Source organism: Patagioenas fasciata, chromosome 1, assembly GCF_037038585.1.
Source record: "Patagioenas fasciata isolate bPatFas1 chromosome 1, bPatFas1.hap1, whole genome shotgun sequence".
Lineage (NCBI taxonomy): Eukaryota > Metazoa > Chordata > Aves > Columbiformes > Columbidae > Patagioenas > Patagioenas fasciata.
The window spans coordinates 79,300,843-79,319,061 of record NC_092520.1 but is presented as its reverse complement, the minus strand read 5'-3'; the positions used below and the strand labels follow the sequence as shown (position 1 = coordinate 79,319,061).

The following is an 18,219-nucleotide window of genomic DNA, read 5'->3' as shown; positions in this document are numbered from 1 at the left end:
ACTCTTTGCTGAAAGTTGAAAACAAATTCTCAGTTTCAACCTCCAAACTTTTGGACAACCCACAGTTCTTCAATTAAATCTTAATTTAACATTACTACAAATGAAAAAAATAAATCTATTTATAAATGAGTTGCAAGAAAAAGGTTCAAGAGTAAGTGTAAAGAAAAATCTTTGGTAAAATGCTTTTTTTCAAAATTTTGATAGCATTTTTTCATAACTATGATTTTTTTAAAACAAATATAAGCAACTTTCACTCATAAGTTTCATATGGATACAAGCTATTTTAAAAGAAGCAAGTCACTGTGGAGGTCTATTGCATCAAATGAAAATTCAGAAGTCTTTGTGAATCCAAACACAGTGCACATACTTTTCTTTCTCTGTGTCATCCTTTTAATATGAAATCTGATTGAACTTAAATTTCAAGGAAAGAAAAAACAAGAAACCATCCAAACTGAAAACCAAAGGAAATGATGGCTGAAAGCTGATGGGAAGTGCACAGGTCTTATTTCTTAGAATTGTGTTCCATAAATGCTTCTAACTTTTTGAAGCATGCATGATGAGACAGTGCTAGATAAGCAGGTAGTCTCTTGGCTGAATTGTTCCCTTCTTCCTCTCTCATGTGAATAGACCAGGGAGGGATAAGACACTGATCAGCTGATTAATTCAGGTTGCTATTTGGACTTCTATTTACACATCTGAGAAAAGTTTTAGAGGCCTTCTTGAGTTGTGATGGGTGGGCAACTGAATGGACTGAGGCAGAAGGATGAAAAAATAATTATTGTATGCTAATGGTATGATGATATTTTCCTTTCCAGGCCTTCTAAGAACCTAGTGGGTAAAAAGGGGAGGAGGAACTGGAGTTAAGGTGCTGAGATTCTGCCAAATATAATGCAAGATTGTTCTCTAGGTTATTGGATTGCAGTGGAGTATGTGTTGAACCTCAACCCATTAACCAGGATGCTTCACTTCACATTTTAATCTGAACTACACTAATTTGGAACAGAGTTGAATTTATTATTGTTATTAATAATGTATCAATCAGTGTTCATAATAATGATTATTATTACTAATTGGTATTTAATTAATAATAATAATATTGACAAACTCTGAGTGATATGTTTCTTTCCTGGATCTTATAACAACACCTGAAAATTCTATTTAAGTTTCTAATGATGAGGAGGTTTTACCATGGACATTTAATCAACCTTAGTAATTCAGTAGGGCCACATTTTGTTATAAAAGCTGTATATATGTCTTAGAGTAATTAAACCTGATTATTTATTGACCCAGAACCACATTGCAGTATATTGTTTTTATTTTTAATCTGATCCAAATGTGAGGATTAAATCAGACTGTGCTGATCATTAGACTGTGATTTCCTGTCTCAGGCCACTGTTAAAATCTTCATGATTAATAAAATGGGAACTCATCTGAAGAGTAATATATGAGCTTCCTTTCTGTAGAATATTTATTGTTAAACAGGAAGAAAGAGGCTATTTGAAGAGATATAGTACCCACCCATATCTATTTCCTTTCCTCATCCACATATCAGAAAAATTATGGCAGCTTGAAAGCTGACCTGATTATGTTCTTGCCCTTGGAAGGCTGACCTACACTAGTTTTAAAAAGTAACAAAGTGAAGAAAATCAAACATATATAATGCTAAGTTCACTTAATTTAGTTAACCAATACATACCAAAGGGGGCACTTTTGAACTAAAAATTAATAATAAGATGGGTACTTATATCCTCTAATTTTTCAAAGGGAAATGAATATTTATGTAAAATTAAACTAAAAATTCTCATACTTACTTTTCCATTCGACACAACTGCAGGTAACTTATTACATTTCCATGCTGGTCTTTGAATCTGATCCAAACCCCAGTGAAATCAATAGAAATTTTTCAGGTGAATTTTATGGGACTTGGATTGAATTCTCCATCCTGAAATATTCAGGCAATTTCACTTATCTTTCTGAAAAGTCCTATGGGGAAACAGGCTGTCCACTTAAAAATAATTAAGATAACCCCACGAGAATTATTTCCACTGTCAATATATTTATAAAAGGCAACATAGATTATAGCTTATCATTATCATCACTGAGTTCTAATGAATGGACCATGATGAATCTTCCTGGATATTCAGCTGTTTTATGTGCCTTCCTCCCACACAATATCAAGTGCTGTGACAGTGTCATATCACCTCAGTGGCCCCATCCAATTGCCTTGCCTTGAAAGGAAAGACCACTTCCAGTCTAAACTGCAAACTTAAACTTATTCTTTCAACACTTGATCGTTCTGATAAAAGTAAAATGTAGAGTGCAAAGTAGATTGAAGGGTTTAACATACTGGCCACCTGTTAAAAAGGAAATGAAATGAGACTTTTTGTTTATTAGCAACTCATTTTGCACTGCCCACCAGATAAACCTGGTCCAAGTTTAACCAGAGTCTCAGAGGTACCTTAGGGCTCTATGTTGCTTTCCCTAATGTTAAGCAATCCCATAGTGTATTAGTTTGTTTATTTTAATTAAAATAAGACTTGTATTTTGCACAAGAAAGGAACCATGCCTTCAGCCGCTGCTTTTATGGCCATACCTCTCCCTGTATGATCTAGCTCTCTTAGGTATTGCAGAAATCTCAGAATAGCAAGTGGAGCTGAGTGATTAATTTGCAGTGAATAATTTACTTAACAAATTTAATCCTTATTTCCTCAAAGAATGTTCATGAGAAGAACACAATTTCCTAACGTGTATTATTTATGGGCCAGAATATAGCTAGATACTTCCCTTTCTTGGTCTAATCTGAGCAGGGGCCAGCCCCAGCTACAGTCATTGCTACTCCTTGGCAGAGCTCTCTCCGTAAACTACTGCAGCAAAGACTTTATGGAAAATAAAAGAAACAAGTGTGAAAAATTGGAGTGTCAACAACCCATGGAAGAAACCAGTGGTTGCAGGGTGGGCTGTCTTTCTAACTATTTAAACTAAACACTTACTTTTGATTTTAACTCCAAAGATTGAGGCTATGAATTTCCACTGGGATGCTGAGGAATGTAGCTGGATGCTTAAGGTGCCATCTTTGATACTCCCATACTCACTGCAAACCCATCACTGTAAGCATCCCGAACTTAGTACTGAAAATTGGTCCAAAATGCTTAGGGGCTCTATGCAAGAAGGTGTGTAATTTCCTACTGAGTAGATTCCTATGCACTTTTTATCAGGAATGAAAAATGAAGAAGCTAGAGAAACTCAGAGTCCTGGAGAGGCAAGATGGGATTAAAGAATATTTTAAGTTTATGGGTTAGGACTAAATGGAGGGCAGACACAGATGACATTATAGTGGGGGTCTGCTACAGGGCACCCAACCAGGAAGACTAAGTGGATGAGGCTCTCTATAGACAGATAGAAGCAGCCTAATGTTCATGAGCTCTGGTCCTCAGAGGGGACTTCAGCTACCCAGACATCTGTAGGAGGGACAACACAACAGGGCATACACAATCCAGGAAATTCCTGGAATCTGTTGATGATAACTTCCTTCTCCAAGTGATAGAAGAGCCCATGAAGAAAGGTGCTATGTCAGACTTTTTTCTCACCAGTAAGGAGGGAAATACAGCCTCTCTCAGACTACTGGGCTTCCTTTTTTTCCTGAAAAAATGTTTTTGTGATTCTTCCTTCTCTTATGCTAATCCTTTGCCACCAAGGTCAATGCAGTCACAAAGAAATATGTCAGGGACAGGCTATAGAGCATCACTACCAGAGCTCCTACTGAATTTAACGATGTGTCTGGTACAAAAAGGGTTGCTGCTCTGTGAGTAAGAATAAGTGTCTCCTTGCCAGGCCCTTAGACTGTGTCCTTGGCATGCTCCCAACACCGCCTGGCCTAAAGGGAAAATGGAGTACCAAGAATTTATCTCAAACTTGCCCCAACTCATTCTCTTGCATTAGCAGTAGATGAACAAATCAGTCATACCTACACTATATCAGGTTAGCACTAACACTAATAAAAATCTATACTATTGTGACAGAAGGATTCTTAAGGAGACTGGCTTTCACCAATTGAACAAATCCCTTTCTTATTACCTTGAAGAGTAAAAGTCAAAGTTGTATCTGTATCTTCTAAGTGTTCCTGTTGGAAAAACTCAAAGTCAGCAAGGTTGGTGTCTTGCAAGATACAGCCACAGCCTAATCCAGCATCTGTGTAATAATTTCCAACCAAAGTATGTACGTCACTGGTGGTTTTCCTGTACAATTTAGTGTAAGTAGAATACACTTTACTGTTGGTGATGAATAACAGAAAGTAACTAGTAGGGCGATGCTGCTGTGGGTTCAGGTATGTAAGTGGACAGCATACTGTTTCTCAGAGTGAATGTTACAATGAATCTCAAAACTATATTGCAATGTTCATGCCTAGAACATCTCGATGGATTCTGGTAGTGAACATCGCAATTACTAATCAGCTACAAGGGCATTTTATCGCACATAATTTGCAGGTTTATGACTGCTGTTTTATTGTTATCCAGCTCAAGCTCAACTTCCCAGAAATGCATTTATAGATAAAGAGTGACAGTTGCCTTGTACATCTATTCAGAAAGCTCAAATATGAGATTTTCAACAAAGGGAAGAGATATAAAAATAAATTTAGACTGTTTTAATCTCATACTAAAAACATGACATGCTTCTTTTGGCATTTAGAAGACCGTCATAACCCACAAGCACTGGAAGTGCAGCAGGGGACTTTTTCAAGGTATGTACATGATGTCTGCCAGCCTACCTCTGATTAGAATCAAAATCAACAGAAGTAAATTCTGATTAACTCTAATGCGCAGCCTGCTGTCAGGAAACATTTTGTAGTTTGAACCATCTTTTACCAGTAAACATCTCCTGCTGAATTTCTCCACTGAGTGGCAAGTCACTATGCCATCACAGTGTTAGGACTGCTGTGCAAATTCTAACATGGAAAGAAATAAAGTGTGGAACACTGCATATTCACTTGCAGGCCTTAATTTCATTTTGCTTCTAGAGGAAGTATTCAAGTGGGTGAAAATTGTAACTTGGAAGTGACATAAAGGAACAATATAGCTTTATTTGTAACTTAAAGCTTTCTTTCTACCCATCTAACTGCTGTGATACCTGAGTGATAGCCAGCAGAAACATAAAAATGCTTCATCATCAAGAAAAAGGTGATTAGTTTCAACCTTACATTTTCTTTTCTTTTCTTTTCTTAAAACACTCAGTACCAGACCTGTGGGATTACCTGTTGCAACACTTGATTCAGGTGCAATTGAATGTAATACCTTCAAAATCAAGCAGGATGTGGGTCAGACTATCTCCATCAGGAGACCTGCCAAATCTCACATATTTCAGTGGCTGATTTGCCCTCACGCTTACTTCCAGGCCTGAACCTCACTGCAGGGAGGTCTGGATCCTGGTCTGTATGTCTGTCTGGTAGGTGTAGCTGTTTACACTGATCCATCAGCTGTTTGCTCCAGGGCAGGGGAGAGAGAGTGTGGATAAACTGCAGTCATGCTGAGCTCCCCCACAAAGAAGAGGAGGCATTATTTCTGAAGGATTTTGGCACCAGGTCCCTCACGGAGGAGGACTGGCCAGGTGATTGCTGCATCCTGTACTGGTCATGGTTAGTGTCCTGCTTGTCTCACTTGGGGTTTCGTAGGGCACCTTGGGCCATGGCTGAATGATCACAATTGAGTCAGTTGTCCCAGGTTAGCTGAGCTTCATTAATGAGATGGGAACATGCTCTTAGCCCATCAACAAGATGAAGTGAAGCACCATCACGTAAATTTATTTCATCAAGGATTTAGAATAATATGCTTTATCTCCGGCTGTGGGCTAAAAGTACTCACAGGGACAGTCATGGTACTCTGTAGGTGTAAGCTAATTACTCACGTGTCAGTAACTTGTCTTTGGGGAGAGAAGGGAATGGAAAGGGAGGCTGTCTCCAAAACTGTGCTCTGTGGAAAGAGAAATTGATGCTTTGCCTCTTTACACCCCATTTTTCTTCAGGATTCCTTCCACCAATCTTGATCTTTTGTTTTATTATCGAATGCCTTCCCCTCTCACTTCCCCATGAAGTGTATGAATTTTTGACTTGCACCTTGTATACCGCTTCCCTAGATAATCTTTTTTACCTCCTAGTCTCACCTATTTGATCCTTTTTACTTCTCTCACACATATTTTCTTGTGTGTTTTCTGTCTCCCTTATGTCGCTGCTGATACAGAAAGCAGAGGTTGATGAAAAGGCAACAAAAGTTTTCCCTTTGATAGCTTCATGATCTACTAAAAGCTCTAGTGAGCTACAAACAGCAAACTGGAGAGCACTCCAGGAGCAGTAAAACTCTGAAAGGTAGATACAGGGCTGTTATATACAGCAAGTAATTTTAAAAATAGATGTACAAACTTGTGAAATGCTCCTCTAGTTTGGGAGATGAAAGTTCACAAAAATCTTTGAAATGTTTTTTGGGTCAAACACCCATGTAAACCTAAATAATAATACCTAAAACCCTAAGAAAATAGCATCCTCATGTACCATACACACACAAACTTATTAGATTAAGAAAACAGTATTTTAAAGCCAAGGGAAGACAGAATTAATGCTACCTGTGATACCTGAATCTCACCCCTAAGCACACTTGTTTTATGATGTTTTTTAATGATGTGGCTTCAATATTTACCACATTTTCTCTACTGAATGTCTATCTCATTCAGTGCAAAGAATTATTTTGAATGAAGGTGTCAGACCCTGCAAATAAACTATTTGAACTCCTGCCCTTCTGGTGCATAAGTTAGTACTTGTATTCTCGCTCATGCAACAAACATCTGGTGTGTAAAACAATATTATCCTCATTTTGCAAATGAAGCCTGGGGCAGACAGGTTGAGTGATTTTTCTAATATCTCAGAAGAGGTCTGTAGAAGTGCAAAGAATCGAATCTGCATTATCTACATCCTAAATCACTGGATCATGATTCACAGATTTAAGGAACCTATGGTAATATGAAGAACTGGCATAAGGATTTATTTTGTCATTATAGTTTAGTGAAATGCTAAGAAATTGTGTTAAATCTTATTTACTTTGCAGTTGATTATTGACTACACATAATCCTCAGTTTTTGACCCTGTGGGTAGGTGTGCAGAAAATTTGAATGAATATAACTGCGAGTGAAGTTTTCGGAGCTTGACTTCAAGTCTTTCAGACGAAAAAATCTGAATAATATCTTGCCTATCATCTTAGAATGGCAACCAGAATTAACTGATTTTTGCCTTTTTTGACCTGTACACTTGTTGCTGTAGGATGTGATCTGTCATCTATATTTATCTGAGAACAAGAACTAACTTGTGAACTGACATGGCAACTAACACACTAGTCCTCTATCATAACTGAGGCCACACGTGTTGCTGTATTGCCACAGTGGTTAATTTTTAGGGGAGTTAGGTGGAAGCAAGGATGATCTGTGAGGAAGGAAATCTAGGTTTTAAAACACCCACACAATCTAAAACTAAATATAGAAACCCTCCAAAATACCTGCAGAATTTTCTGTCTCATGATCTTAAACTATCTGAACTCTTGATTTTCCCACTTCCCACACAGTTTGTCGTCATTTCTTGTGGTATGGTATCAAACGTAAGTTGTAAATAGAAATGAATGAGAAGTTTCATGCCATTTTACCTAATTAATTTCGTGCTTTCATGAAAAATATCGAGCCAGATTTCTTTAAATGGATTGGAGTGAAAGCACTTCCAGCAAAAATTATGTTAGGTTCAAGTTTCCAGTTTGCTTTGCTTATCTATTAGGTAAGGTGGACTTTTTTAATCAATTAAATGTCTACAGAAAGTCAGTTGAGAAATTTCATAACCATAGATGAATGTTTTCCAAAATAAAAGAGAATACTGAGATACAAATCACTGCCCAGTTCTTTCTGAAAAGTCCTGATTTTTGGCTTCTAATCATCTGTTCATACACCTGAAAGTGTTTAATAGAATTAGAGTTGTGTCCACTGTTTGTCCGTTGTTTCACTTCCAATCTTATTTTTCAGACCCTGTTTTTGTTCATTTTACCCACCATTATTTTTCAAAGCTGGATGAAAACCCAGTATTCAAATCAAATTTTTGGTTTCTAAAACAAGTTTGAAATTATGCAAGACATATCCTGCATTTGGAGAATGTCACAAGAAAAGTACTTGTTTTATTGGACTTTGAAACACATTCATCTTAATAATGATGCAGTACTGGAAAACTTCATGCCTTTCTGGCACTGAAAATCTTCTCTCTTCCATTTATGCCATTGCTGAGCACTGATATTTTGTGACTTTTCCTACATTTCTGTGTGACGGAGATGGAAACAGATCTAATTTCTTCTCATTTATGAAAAGCTTGTTTCACAACTGGGCTTTACAGGAACACTTTCAAGCACACAAAAATGAGTTATCGAAGAGAATAGCTAGTTCAAGCTACACTCACAAAACAAACAAGCAAACATAATCAGCTCCTGAGCCAGATTGGAACTTCTAGAAAAATAATGTTCTCTAAAAGAAAAGTCATTTGAATTAGCAGGGAAGAAGACAAGGAATATCAGGCATTGTTGTATTCACTGCTACCTGCCACGTATGTATTCTTATACCTTAAGGTTGGTAAGTATCTTTGAGTCCGCTTGTGGCTTCCTTACTGAAGCCTAACTTCAAAAATGTTACTAAATTCATCATGTGGGCAGCACTGTAATTTCAACTTCATCAGGTACACTGAAGAAAACTGAAGCTAAGCTTGCTTGTTCTCCTGAATAAAGATGAACACTCATAAAAGGTATACTGAGTTAACGCAAGCAAAGTGGAGATTGAACATTTTGACTACAAATGAGAAGCTTGCCACCAATTCAACAAGCACAAGATCAGGCCAAAGTTTTAGGTTTCAAAAGTGAATCTATGCAGAAGTGAAACTGCATTACTTTGTGTAAGGCACTTAAAAAGTTGCAGTCTTGGATAGGCAGACCCCAAAGGCACCTGATGTCTTCATTTGTCAAAACATTGCTACCAGTATCAAGACTTAATGCATTAGCACAACACAGGATGAAAACACAGCCTGTATTAGCTGATTCATTCAGCAGGAGGACTGCTCAAGAAGAGTAATGTATATAAGTTTTTTCTTTGTATGGTGTATGCAAAGAAATGATAGCTTTTACATACTTTTTTTAAAATAAAAAGTCAAGAAGAAAAATGTCAATTATAAAATACTGGACTGAGAGCAGATCCACAGAAGGGTATTATCACAGCACAGGTATATAAAGCAGCAGACATATAATACAATCTGATTTCTTTCTGTACACAAAAGTACACCATTTTGGCAATTCTAAAGGATGCTAACAGGAAGCCATCCTTTCATCAGACAGTTTGTTATCAACAGCTGCACTTAGTTTAATTATATTTTGACTCTTAATCATGTTTCATGAAGCAGGTGGCATTCCTTTTTTCTATTAAGAATTCACATGCCATTTACGAAGAATAACTATATGAAATGCAAAATTTTCCCTACACTTTCAACTACTCTATTGCCCTCATATTACATTCATGACAGTAATTGAAAATGACCTTTCATTTCTCTCTCTAGCTGTAGCTCTGCAGTACCTAACAGCTATATCAGAAACAAACCCATGAAATCTGCTGAGGTGAATTGAAAAGTTGTTCTGCAGTTATCTGCAACCATGTTAAAGATGTGGTACTTTAAAATATCTTTTGTTGCAAATAAATTCACTTAATTATAATTCTGCTGTTAATACACTAGCAAGTACTAGATATCCAACTTTACGGAACAGTCCAGAAGTGTTTGGAGGGAAAAGTTTGAAATTGTTAAGCTTTTTAGTAGAGTTAGGTATATGTACCTCTAAGATTAATGGACCTAATTCCCTATATCACTATGAAAATTCTAGTAAGTTATTAAAAATATAAAATAGGACAAGAGTTACCATAGTGAAGAGCAGCAGCATCAGATTTTTTCTATTTTTTAAAACCTACTTTAAAACTACATCATCAAAGTCACCACAGATGAAGACACCAAATTACTAAATTTTTCACCTTACTATGACGGAAGTAGCAAAAATCACTGTAGGGTGCAGAATGGCAGTGGCAGATATTTGCTATCAGCACGGTGCAGTGGTGCAGCTCTGGTGAGGCTGGATGCCCTCCCAGGCTCCTCTCTTAGAAGCACAAAGCTTGAGAGGTGAAGCCTTGCGTGTTAAGAGGTGATTTTCTCTCACTTTTTTGTATTTCACTGAATAAAGGCATACAATATTTACCAACTTTCTGATGTAACAGTTTCTTAAATAAAGCTCCCTGTGAGAAGAGACAGAGACTGTAGACACTGAAACACTGAGAAAAGGAGTGCTCCTAAGTTCACTAGCACTTTTATCTTTTTGGCTGAATCCATATTTTGCTTGGTATTTCCCAGATAAGTAAACACTGAAAATTCTGCCATGGATCTTGACTTTTCTTCTGTTTTAAAATCAAAGCCATTCAAATTTCACCAGTATTTGACTACAACAGACATGCATAAATATATCTCAATTCCCACTCCTTCAAGAGGCTTAAAATCCAAAATAAACTTTCACAAGGTTCTGGGACAGAATTTGAACTAGGAAATAGGGAGTGCTTTCAAATTTAACCATGTGCTAGATTTAGATGTAGCACTGTTCCTTTTTGTTTATCAGATCCTGTGTTTTTGAAGGCTCTGAAATCTGGGGAGCACACGTGCTGACTGCACAGGGTAAAGGACTGAGCTGGTGGACTAATGGGGAGAGCAAGGTAACAGGTGAAATTAGTTAGAATGTTATAAAAAGCAACAGGAAACCTGTCAAGGGACTTATAAATGAAGATAAGATGAAAGAGAAACAGCTGGAGGTAGTTTCATATCTTAGAAAACAAATCCTGTGTTCATGTCTCAGCCACAGCTTGTCACCTGAACACCTTCCATCATGATCTTAGAATCATAGAATAGTTTGGGTTGGAAGGCACTTTCCAAGGTCATCTAATCCAACCCCCTTGCAATGAGCAGGGACATCTTCAACTAGATCAGGTTGCTCAGAGCCCTGTCCAGCCTGGCCTTGAATGTTTCCAGTGACGGAGCATCTACCACATCTATGGGCAACCAGAGCCAGTGTTTTACCACCCAAATACTGGAACAGGTTGTCCAGAGAGGCAACCTGTTTTGACTGCTTTGGTTGCTGCCACCCTTTCAGCTGCTCTTTGTTCTTCCCTGGGCAAAGACTTTGGGCCTCAGCTTGCATACAGCAAAGCAGGACTTCCTAACACCAGTCGAAAACAAATCTATATTTTGTGAGGAGCTGGCTTCCTGCCTTGTTACTGAAATAGGAACAAGTAAGAGCTACAACTTTGAAAAGGATCACTTACTAGTGACATGGAGGCATCTAGAGTGACCAGAGCAGTTGAAAATTGGTGTGTCAGAAAAGCAATTTGGGGATTTCAAGGCATTATTTTCGGTGCTATTTCTGTGCCAAATGAGGATTCAAAATGTAATTGAAAAAGCTCTTCTAGGGCATATTCAGGTGTCTCTCAACAGAAAGACATTAGCTGAAGGAAAAAAAAAAGAAGCAGAAAACTGTCAAATTGCATAAGAAAACTGAGCAGCCAGAAAGTCCATTAAAGCCCACAGCATTCTAGTGTGCTGGAGAAACTGCTGGCTGAAATGAAGTGGAAATCTTCCAGCAGCCATTCTCTGGGCTGAGCAAAGAGTCAAATGCAGCTTTCAGATCTGAAGCCCATTTTGCTAGAGAAGAACACTCTGTTTTGTCTGTTCATTACTGGCCATCCATACTCTTCTTCTCCACTCCAGTAACTCGGTATACCTCACTGGTATCACAGGAGATCAAATAGCCCATGTAAACCTTAAAGCAATATACAGCACTTCTTTGAGAAACAAGATGATCAGGAGCAGCAGAGGCAGTACAGAATGCAGGGTAAGGGCAATCACAGCAAGAAAGCAAGGCTGTTTTGGGTCAACCAGGAACCAGAACCTATTAAACAGAGTGTGTCAGGAGAAGTCAGGACAAGAAAAATGTCCAAAAATAGAGCTGAAAAGAAGGGAGTTTCTTCAACAAGCAAGGGAGTGTCAAACTAGACATGCCTGCTAAGCATTAAAGGGAGATGCTGAGAAATGGCTTGTCTGGAAAGAAAGCCAGCTAGACCTGGAGGAAAGCAAAAAAAGCCACAAACCTCACTGAACTGGCAGAAAACCATGGCCATAATGGCAGGGCTAATGATAACCATGATAAGACCATAACATATTCCTGAGAGAAATACGGAGAGGATGAACATAGGCATTGGCCAAAATAGTCACTTGCAGTTTTCCCAGACTTGATGTTCATTTCACTGCAATGTAATGCATTCATATGGGATAGAAACCAATCTTTTGAAGCTTTCTACTCTCCTCTTAACCTAAAAATGGGAGAGAAAATGTACCTTGCTCCGCAGCACCGTTGGAGTTTTTCTTTTTCCTCACCAAAACCCCAGGTCTTCTCTAGCCTTGGGAAGTGACCCTTGGCTTTTCATTCTCACTGAATATCAAACACAGGTTGCAACAGGTAAACATTCTTATGGTGTCAATGACTAAATTCTTCTTCTGTTAAACCTAACCATGCTTCTAAAACACTGCAAGAGAAGAAATCCACTTCCAGTATCTCTCTACTGATTTTTCTCCAACAGATGTGTCCTCTCCCTTTGCTGTAAAGGATGCCTGCATCATCCAACAAACACAGCTTCCCTATTGGACAGTTATTGGAGAGTGGATGGATCAGCCAGTGAAGCAGTCTGTTCAAGTATTGAGGGCAAGGAGAAAGGGACCCATCAGCTTTTTGCTCTCTGTCTCAGGCTGTCCGAGACAGTCTGGAAAAACTTTTGTGAAGGACTCCTCAATTGTGACCCCAATATGTGCTCCATTCTGTGCTTGTTTCAGGGCCAGTAAAGTCCATCAAGATCCTGTACTTTACAAGCTTCTGAGTCTAGATTTTCCATGCCTTACATGAGGTTGCAAAAGCCTTATGCAATGACATAGAGAAAAAGCAACAGAAGGCTGAAAATGGCTTGTATGAAAGTTATATGGACATGGCACTTCTAAGTATACTACTCAGTTAAGGTAGTGAAGATCTTAGCATAACATAGAATCATAGAATCTCCTGTGTTGGAAGGGACCCCCAGGGATCATTGAGTCCAACTCCTGTCACTGCATATGACAGCCCCATAGTTCACACCATGCATCTGAGGGCGTTGTCTGGGAGCCACAGTATAAAAAAGATATAAAGCTACTGGAGAGTGTCCAGAAGAGGGCTATGAAGTTGGTGAAGGGTTTGGAGAGGAAGCCATAGGAGGCACAGCTAAAGTCACTTGGTTTGTTTGGCTTGGAGAAGAGGAGGCTAAGAGGAGACCTTGTGGTGGTCTACAGCTTCCTCACAACGGGAGGAGGAAGGGTAGGCACCAAACTCTTCTCTTTAGTGACCAATGACAAAATCAGAGGGAATGGCAGGAAGATGTGCCAAGAAAAGTTTCTTCACCCAGAGGGTGGTGGAGCACTGGAACAGGGTCCCCAGGGAGGTGTCACAGCCTCAAGCCTGACAGTGTTCAAGAAAAGACTGGACAACACCCTCAAACACATGGCGTGAACTGTGGGGTTGTCATGAATAAAAGGAGGGCAGCTTCTAGTAACCACAATTTAAAAAAAAATTAAAAAAAAGAGAAAAGAGAGTCTGAGACAGACAACTGAACTGTTTTCTTCAGGGCTAAGCTTGAGAAATAAAAAACAAATACAAAACCCAATAACCTTTCACATTAAGGTCAAGTGGTTGTTAGAGTGGTGTCTGGACAATCTTTTCTTCCATCCTCTGCCTGATTTTAAGCTGATTCATAACATTATAAACACTGGTCTGGATCATTCCTTTCTCTCCCCAATATATTTTGTGGTAATATGAAAATATGCAGCAGCATAGTTGTTTCTTTATCTAGGCATGTTTTGTTTGTTTGTTTTCTTTTTTCCGAAGTATTCAGTATTTTCTTAAATATATTCTTCCACTTTCTAAGGAAGAACTATTTACAAATTACATCTGCTTAGGAAGAACATCAGTAACAATAATTTCACATGGCAAGCTTGACACACCAAAAAAAGCAATGATCTGTGTTGCCCCTAGCAAAACTTCCACCAGCCACTAATGATATTGTAAACAGCTGAACAATGCAGAAAAACATTACCTATGTCTCAGTTAACTTTGCACAAAGTTGCTAACAGTTGCACCATATCTATAAAATGGTAACACAGCGCACTCTGTTCTGTATTTAATTCAAGGATAGAAATGCAAACGTCAAAAATGTTTTCATAATACATGAAGGTGGGAAGGACAGGTGAGATTTGAGTTGTCTCCAATGTCTCTGTGCTGGAGGCAATCAGCTAACACAGGTGTTTATAGTGTGTTTAACTGGGGGAGGCTGAAGGAAGAGGAGGTCTAGTAGTTTGGTGAGCCTCTTGTAGCTCCAGAGAAATGTGACTTTTGCAGTGTGTTCTCACAGTTCTTGTTTAGGTGACCAGTCTGGATGATCTCTGTCAGACTTTTTATTGTTTTAGGTGAAACAAACAATGGCGATATACAACACCATAAGGGAGGCCATGTAAAGTGTTGAGGAGGAAGAAAGGAAGAAGAAGAAAGGAGTCAAGGGAAGAAACTGAAGGGAAACTATTTTGTCCCTCTAAATAGCAATCTGTCATGAAGAGATCTAGTTCTTTTTCCTTGTGAATATGTAGGAGCACTACTGAAGTTACTAGCTGTAATTCAAGTTTTAATTAAGGCTAGGCTGAATCAGCTTTGCATATGTTGCTGAGTCTGGGTAATATGCATCCAATGTAGATATTTGTCTGTCCCCCAAACCAGATCAGACACAGTTTGTTGACAGAATAGCAGAGTCTTGGATCTTAGTCTAGTGTCTACCAGTTTGGCCTGTTTGCCTTAATTCAGGACATACCAACTAGCCTTTCATTAGTACACGTCAAGCTATCTCCCACACCTCATGCTGCAGCAAAGAAAACAGAGTAGTAGCCAAGCCAAGATCAGCCAAGAAAATTAAATGATTATTTACTCATAAAATCAGAAAGAGTATTATGGAATATATTGGTTTTACTCTAATAAGAAAGAACAAAACAGAAAGAACATCTGTATCATCCCCAATGTCTGATCCCCTCATAGCAAAACCACCAGTGTCTACTTATTTGATTCTTAAAAAGCAGAACTGAAAATCCAGTCTTTTTAATCTTCAATTGAGCCAGTTGGTAGAATGCAAATGCAAAGACTGAGATGTCTTGCCTGTAATCTAAATCTAAAGACACTAAGCCCACAGAGATACTTTAAAGTCAGGGATCCCATCAGGAAAGCAGATGGCAAAATAAGCAATAATACACAAAAAAAAAGCACTAAACCTCTTGGTGGCACTTAATAGTAACACGGGTAGGACAAATCACACCAGGATACAGAATGTTAACAGTTTGTTTGGAACAAAATGAAATAAAATTATTTGAATTGACACTTACACTCTCATGAATCTGACTGACACATCTATAATTATTTTGCCCTGGGACTTCAGCCTTAACTTCGGATGCTGAAAGTTGTTTTCATTAGGAGCAGGCATATGATGGAACTCAGCATCTCTGACACAATTTGGGTTCTGCAAACAGAAGGACTTACCCAACAGAGCACATTATTTGTTCGCAGGTCCCAGCCTATTTCTGCCAACACCTTGCCTTGAAGGTCTGTCTCCAGAGTATCTCCTGGGGGTTTGCAGTGCTGAGGCTGCCCAGGGTTTCACTGTTGCACCTTTCTCATATTTTCTAGGGGTAGTTTCCTTTCTCTCTCTTCTAATTACAGTTCCATCAATCAAAGCTTTAGCCTTTTTGTTTTCTATGTCAAATCCCAGGAAAATCTTCTGGGTTACATTCAGCTAGATAAATCCCATGTTTCAAATACTGCCTGTAGTTATGTCATCGACTGTGTCATTGAAAAGAAACTGAATGACTCCCACCATGTATCAAAAAAATATGTTTGTGTGTGTACATTTCCTAATGACATATGGACATGCATTAAAAAAAAATGCTTTTTCACAGCAGAAGACTCTCTGATCTAAGGTTCTGGTTGCTCAGGTCTCCATTTGAACACTCAGCTGGCAGGTTTCAGGAGGCAAGCTGCCTCCTGTGGTTTAGATGTATGTTCTTGGGGACTGGCCTTATTGCACAGTGAGAACCAGCTCTGTCCCTGAACCACTGTAGAGGGAATTGGCATAAAGGGAAAAGAGGCTACTCTTTACCTCTTCCTTGATATTCTTCAGTCAAGCAGTCACCCTCCATGTTCTTACTACTATGTGGAGTGCCAAAAAACCTGTTATGACCAGTGAGGAGAGGGAGAAAAGCCTAATTGAAGCAGCAATATTTTGCAAATCTCATCAACTAAGGTGTTTGTTTGTTTGTTTTCTGGTTTTAAATAGCCCTTTGGAAAAGTCAGCAATTAAAGTAGTAAAACCTCCTCCAGATAGCTATCCAGAAAGATAATTTCAGACCACAGTCAAACTCTGCTCCTTTATATCTGTCCCTAAGAACTTCTTGCTGCCACAAAGGTAATTGCTAAAGTAGGCTCGACCAGCTAAGCTAAACCAAGGAGGAAACATTCATTAATGCTGCTTCAACCTCTGACATTTTGTCCAAGTAGCTCCAGTGTCCTTTACCAACATTGCAGTGACCTCTAGCGGCCTGATCCAAGCCCACTGGCTTCATTGACCCTTACTGAGTTACCCCAGACTTCCAGAAAGTTTTCTAAGCCTGGAAGGATGACTATTTAATGTGCAGATGAAAAAAAAAAAAAAAAAAAGCCAAACAGTATGTCTGATGAGAAACAGAATAGCCTAAAGCCTTCCATCTCAATACTGCTGATGTTTGCATGATTAAAAATGAACTACCTAGGGCTATACAAACCCCTAGTGTTAGGCTGAACAATGCATTCCCAACCATTTACCTGAAACCTAAATTTGGTTTATTGCATTTCATAACCACGTGGAAGATGACAGTATCTCTTTAATGCTGAATCAGAGTGAAAAGTTTCCACTTTTTATGCATATCAGCACAAAAGAAACCACTTCCACTTACCCAGGAGTACTGTAGATCCACATCAGTTAGGGAATAGGTAAGATGTGACTGATGAGAAGAACAAGTACAGTTTTCCCATTCTTCTATTTTTGAAATAAAGAAGTCACAAGTACAGAGCTGGTTATCAGGAAATGGTTTCCAATCACTCCACAAGTGAAACTCAGTTTCCGAATGGATTGAAATAGTTCCAAAGTTATTAAGCCTGGAAGTGTAAGAGCGGCCCAGAGATGCAGAAATAAAATCTGCCCTAGTCTCAGTCTCAGTCTCTTCTTTTCTCCTCACATTGTCTTTCCAGGTCTTCTTTTCCTGAGGTTTTGTCAGTTTCATGCAAGAAGTCAGTGCTTCTTCATCCTCTTCAGAGAGATGAGCATCTTCTAATGTATCTTTAAAAAAGGCAAATACTCCTGTTATAAAATGTTGCAATTCATAGAGAAAATAGGAGACTTTTTTTCTGGAAGTGCTGTCTATTGCATTCTATGTAATGAAAAAGCCAATAACTCCATAAAAAACAAATCATAATGATAATTAGGGAGATGGAAAGGATTTTGTACTGGGTCAGACATCTGAGCCAAAAGCAAGATTTATTCTCCATTTGATAAATGTGTCTTGTTCCCTCAAAAGCCTGGAAAATTGTACTGGTTCTGCACTGAACAGGAAAATTTGCTAACTGAATGTCATACTGCTGTGTAGTTGCAGAGAGCATGAGTTTAGCTTAAATACTGGAAAGGTTTGAAAAGCTTTTCTGGATAATTCCTCTCCCACCCCATCCCAGGATGTATGTTGTAGTTACAGAGTAGTTGCCGAAGTCTAAATTTCTTTCTGTGTTTCAACCCAGGCAATGATTTGGCTGGAGCAGTAGTTCATCACCTACCTTACTCATTTTGATAAAACTGGTTTAAAAATACGCATATACACAAATGCATTGTACAACAAGTGCATGCACTGATAAATAATATTGGCAAAACAAGCTCAGACAAAGAACTGCTGCACAGTCGGATCAGTGATCTACAGGAAGCTCAAGAAAATAACCTCAGCTCAGC

At 38.6% G+C, this 18,219-nt stretch overlaps 1 protein-coding gene across 7 annotated transcripts in view; it reads right to left on the bottom strand.

Annotated features, from left to right (window-relative positions):
- Window positions 1–18,219, bottom strand: part of SAMSN1 (SAM domain, SH3 domain and nuclear localization signals 1) — a 95,991-nt gene that overhangs the window by 39,491 nt on the left and 38,281 nt on the right. For all 7 annotated transcript variants that reach the window (XM_071809651.1, XM_071809655.1, XM_071809657.1 and 4 more), the window contains one exon: window positions 17,180–17,562. In XM_071809651.1, the coding sequence (XP_071665752.1) occupies window positions 17,180–17,562 (383 nt within the window). The remainder of the gene's footprint in view (window positions 1–17,179; window positions 17,563–18,219) is intronic.